Below are 5,352 nucleotides of genomic sequence, written 5' to 3' on the forward strand. Positions count from 1 at the left end.
CACACACATACACACACATTCACCCACACACCCACGCACGCACATACACACATTTCTCCCCCTCAGTCCTTGTCGCCCCACCTTTACCATTCGGCGTAGGGCTTAGCGCAGGTGGCACACCATCCCCCCAAAGACTTAATTAACCTGTGCACCCATCACACTTTGTGCAAAAAAGCCAACACGCCATCCGAGCCTAAGAAACATCGATTTACTGTATGAAAAAATACAGACCGTGAAAGGGAGGATAATTAACCACAGTTGACAGGAAAAATAAGAGATTGTTGTATCAAGAACTTTTTTTAAACAGCAGGCAAATCAAAAGATATGATGAAGGATTTTATGAAAAAAAGATTTATCTTGAAAACAGTTTAATGAGTATGTGTTTTAAAAGTGAGAGTGATGACGGGAGGGAAGGATTGGGAAAAAGAGAGATAGACATAAAGAGAGAGAGAGAGAAAGAAAGAGAGAATGAGAGGGAGAAAGAGAGAGAGAGAGAGAGAGAGAGAGAGAGAGAGAGAGAGAGAGAGAGAGAGAGAGAGAAAGAGAGAGAGAGAGTCAGAGAGAAAGAGTCACAGAGTCACAGAGAGAGAGAGAGAGAGAGAGCGAGAGAGAGAGAGAGAGAGAGAGAGAGAGAGAGAGAGAGAGAGAGAGAGAGAGAGAGAGAGAGAGTCACAGAGTCACAGAGTCACAGAGAGAGTCACAGAGAGAGCAAGTGATAAAACGTTGACATGACTCAACATTTGCTTGACTATCTCGGAAAATGACTAATCCATAAGTCTCAAGAGAAAGTAGTGGGATGTTAGGAACTTATCCAGGTATGAGGTAGTTACCTGCTCCTATAGTTTGTCCTTGAGTCTGATCGCTTGTGGTTGTCAGCGAGGGTCTTAAAGATGCATATTTTCCCCCGCCGAATCTGACATGCAAATTGACTGTTTTAATTGACACAAGGTGAGAATGGAATCTAATCAACACCTTCAGTCCAGCACACCTAACCAGAAACGTCACCGTCTTTGACACAGAACAAGTCGTTGTAATTAAAGGACTTGGTTTTGCAGACTAAAAGAGATCGTTGCTATTGTCACATTTGCAGTCACCACAACAACTCTGATCTTCTGCTATCTATACTGACTTCTTCGAAGAAATCCCTTCAAGGATAAACTCGCTCTCAAAGAAACAAAACTACTCATGGAAAAAAAGACTCTGTGTGACAAAAGACTCTGTGTGACAAAAGGCAAACAAAGTTGATAAAAAAAACTTTAATTAGAAAGATAGAAAAATAGAAAGAAAGAAAGAAAGAAAGAAAGAGAAAGAAAGAAAGAAAGAAAGAAAGAAAGAAAGAAAGAAAGAAAGAAAGAAAGAAAGAAAGAAAGAAAAAAAAGAAAACTGGGGAAAAGCAGGGAGAAAAGCAGGGAGGAAACAAAGTGGCAGAATGTTATTCCGTTATCCAATTTCTTCAGCACAGAAAGAACAAGAATCAATAACAAGGAAAAACAAATCAAGACAAATAAAAACAAGTCGCGTAAGGCGAAAATACAATATTTAGTCAAGTAGCTGTCGAACTCACAGAATGAAACGCAATGCCATTTTACTCGTAGCATCGTCAGGCCACCGCTCATGGCAAAGGCAGTGTTGAAATTGACAAGAAGAGCGGGGTAGTAGTTGCGCGAAGAAGGATAGCACGCTTTTCTGTACCTCTCTTTGTTTTAACTTTCTGAGCGTGTTTTTAATCCAAACATATCATATCTATATATTTTTGGAATCAGGAACCGACAAGGAATAAGATGAAAGTGTTTTTAAATTGATTTCGAAAAAAAAAAATTGATAATAATTTTTATATATTTAATTTTCAGAGCTTGTTTTTAATCCGAATATAACATATTTATATGTTTTTGGAATCAGCAAATAATGGAGAATAAGATAAACGTAAATTTAGATCGTTTTATAAATTTTTATTTTTTTTTACAATTTTCAGATTTTTAATGACCAAAGTCATTAATTAATTTTTAAGCCACCAAGCTGAAATGCAATACCGAACCCCGGGCTTCGTCGAAGAGTACTTGACCAAAATTTCAACCAATTTGGTTGAAAAATGAGGGCGTGACAGTGCCGCCTCAACTTTCACGAAAAGCCGGATATGACGTCATCAAAGACATTTATCAAAAAAATGAAAAAAACGTTCGGGGATATCATACCCAGGAACTCTCATGTCAAATTTCATAAAGATCGGTCCAGTAGTTTAGTCTGAATCGCTCTACACACACACACACACAGACACACAGACACACAGACACACACACGCACATACACCACGACCCTCGTTTCGATTCCCCCTCGATGTTAAAATATTTAGTCAAAACTTGACTAAATATAAAAAGAGAACTCACCATTATTAACACGCACTGTGAGAGGCACGGCAGCCGCGGGGAGTGCTGGAGGAGTGTAGGGAGTGTAGGGAGTCACGGCCTTGAGGCTCACGTCCAGAACATCGTGGTCGTATGCTTCCCGCACCCTGTAGCTATGGTAACCCGCGTCCTCTCCCTTCAAAGACTTCTTCACCAGGAACGACCGAGGCATCTTGAGGCTGTGGAGTGAAACTGCTTAGCTGGACGGAGAATTATTCCTGCAATCTATATTCCTGTTCCTGAGACAATTATGTGTGTGTCTCCTTTTCATTTAGTGGTTCAGCTCCTGTGAAACAGTTAACAAATTCAAAGGTAGTTTAGGCGCTGAAAACTTAGAGGTGAACTCAAGTGGATTGTAAAAGTCTTCGTAAAGTAGTGACTCACAACCGTGTTTCAGGAGGCACTAAAAGTCAAAGGTTACTGCTGCTGTAATACTTTTCAGGTTGAAGCTGTGACTGCTATGTAGCATTGCAGTCTGCAGCGCGCAGAACGAACGATCCTTGATTAAGTGTCTTGGGTTTTGCATAAACTCGCAAAAATGTCGTAGTCAGACTGGCTTCAATTTTTTAAGAAATTCTTCCGAAACTCTTGTTGCACAGGATTTCCTCGAAAAGTGTATGAGCATGATAACTAAAGTCTCAGAGACTAGACGTATTACACCTGCTTGCTTGCCTGTTGCGTCTGGTGATGCATTTCAGGAATAATGAAATGAACTCAAACTTAAAAAACGTTCGTTCAAATCTTTGTACGTCTCATTAAAGTTCAGGGCAAAAGTCAGCAAAAGTAGACGTTTGAGGATAGAACAGGTGCTGATTTCTGTAGCCGCATCAGTGGACAGTCACCATAGAGGACATGGACAGGATCACGGAGAGGACAGTAAAGTCGTGCAAGCGGATCACACAGAGAGGAGAGAAGTCAGCGGCGTGTGATGAGACCTGTCCAGACAGCTAGCTCTTCTCTGTGAAGCTCAGCAGATTGTCTAGCCACACAACACACACAGGACCTCACGGATCTCGGTACCACGGTCCTCCCTCAGTCTCTCTTTCCTGCGGGGACACAAATTGGATTCCCTGCGTCTGCTGGAGTGTGGAATCCTCTTTGTAATTTCCTGGGCGACCTCTGCCTCTCTCTTTTCACTCGTCCTCCACAACGCTCGCCCTCCCTCTTCTTGCTCCTTTCCCTCCTCCCTCGGCGGAGTTATCGGAGGGCAATTGTTGCTTCTAGCCGTGGCGGAGACCAGACGCTGGCGTCCCGTGTTGCACGTGGGATCGATACGGTGTGGGTGACGTAGGTAGGTGATTCTTTACTGCCGGAGCCTACGCGCCCGGCACAGGTTCTGCCGCAAAAAAAGTTTTCTGGCTCAATAAATCCACTGCCCTAAAACCGCTCCTGTAAAGTTAGTCAGCCCAGACCTTATACTGAAAAAAATGTATCGTGTCGTAGAAATGTCTTTTCCAGACTTGTTGCTATGTCATAGGGTCAGTTCTAACTTGTTGACTGAAAGTGCAAGCAGTGATTTTAAGGCCGATGGACTTGCATCACGGGTATCACGTATATAATACGTAAGTCGGACTTTGCTCCTTTTCGACTCTTTTCGACTCTCTTGAACAGTGCACCTTATTCGACACAGGAAGCGATACAAAACTCCAGCACTCAAAACAATGCACTCATGCAAATTCCCTTCACTCCAATCGGTGAAAACGGAAAAAAGAACAACGCACGAAACAAGAAGAAGAACACCGAAAAACTGTCCCCTTGCATAGGCCTACATCATGATTTCGGTAGGACACAGTCCGGCATCGAAACTCAAAATGGAAGCTGTGGTTCTCCGTTCTCTCTCTCTTGATTTCTGTGTCTGTGTCTCGGTGTTTCCCTGTGTGTAGCGATGGAGCGGCATCGATTCCCCGTGGCCAGCAGAAAGCAGGCAAGCAACAGTTCCTTGGCAGCTAGCGGGGCCTGTCAGCTCTGAATCACTGTGGACACACAGGGTGCCTCACGGCCCAACTTCCAGGCTGCGGCTTACGCTGAGGACACGTTTCTGCACGTACGATACGCCGGAATGACAGCCTCACACACACTGCCGCGCTAGGAGACAGAGTCCTTTTTGATGTCCAGATTTCTGGCAGCCTACACGCGGGACACGTTTCTGCACGTGTGGCTCTTGGTGACAGTCTCACACTGTGCTGGGACACAGTGGTGTTTTTCTGATACAGTCAAGTCGCATTCATACAAGTTTCTCTGTCTGTAAAAACAATCAGGGCTTTTGAAAAAAAGTACAGCTGTTCCAACAATTCTATCAAGCACTAGTCCTAAGGTATGAACAGGATGATAGAGGCTGGTTTCTTGTTTAGGCTTGCAGTTCAACGGATCGTTGCAAGAACTGGAGTTTACACTAAGGGAGGAGTTTACACTACAGGAGGTCACGTCCTTGGGACTGCTCAAGCATGCACGTGACGCACTCTGTAGGCACCACAGGTACTACAACCAAAGAACCAAAATGTCTCATAGGCTTTTGACAAAGATGCACGCGTTCTAGTATTTCTTTTAGTATTTCAACAGGAGCACGCTTTTTAAAATGTCTTAGTTTTATTTTTTAAACAGATGCAGGCTTACTTTGGCAGCGTCCAAATCTTTGTCGTGACTTTGCTGACAGGGGAGGTCTGTGAGAGGGACCAACAGGTTTACACTGCAGTAACAGCGTCACACAGCATGCCACAGGAATCAACTTTGTTACCTGTGACTAATTCAGCCTCCAACTCTGCGAACTGGTTCCCACGGTCCCACGGCTTTCAGGGAGAAGCTGCAACCTCTGTTTGGGGGGTGCTTCAATCTTTCTTTGCCACCGTCCTTTTTTATGTGGTTTTTAATTACCTGGAAATCCCATCCCAAGATGCTTTATCGCGGCCGCCTTGCTATTGTCCGTGAACATGCGGGCTTTTGTTGCACCGAG

The 5,352-nt window shown here is 43.8% G+C and overlaps 1 protein-coding gene across 1 annotated transcript in view; it reads right to left on the minus strand.

The window, feature by feature from the left end:
- The window catches only part of LOC138965137 (transcriptional repressor scratch 2-like), a 15,190-nt gene extending 10,753 nt beyond the window's left edge, over nucleotides 1-4,437 (minus strand). The window contains exon 1 of the mRNA XM_070337263.1: nucleotides 2,385-4,437. Coding sequence (XP_070193364.1) covers nucleotides 2,385-2,574 — 190 coding nt within the window. The 5' untranslated portion in view covers nucleotides 2,575-4,437. The remainder of the gene's footprint in view (nucleotides 1-2,384) is intronic.
- Between the last annotated feature and the right edge of the window lie 915 nt (nucleotides 4,438-5,352).

This window comes from Littorina saxatilis, linkage group LG1 (assembly GCF_037325665.1).
Source record: "Littorina saxatilis isolate snail1 linkage group LG1, US_GU_Lsax_2.0, whole genome shotgun sequence".
In the NCBI taxonomy this organism is placed as follows: domain Eukaryota; kingdom Metazoa; phylum Mollusca; class Gastropoda; order Littorinimorpha; family Littorinidae; genus Littorina; species Littorina saxatilis.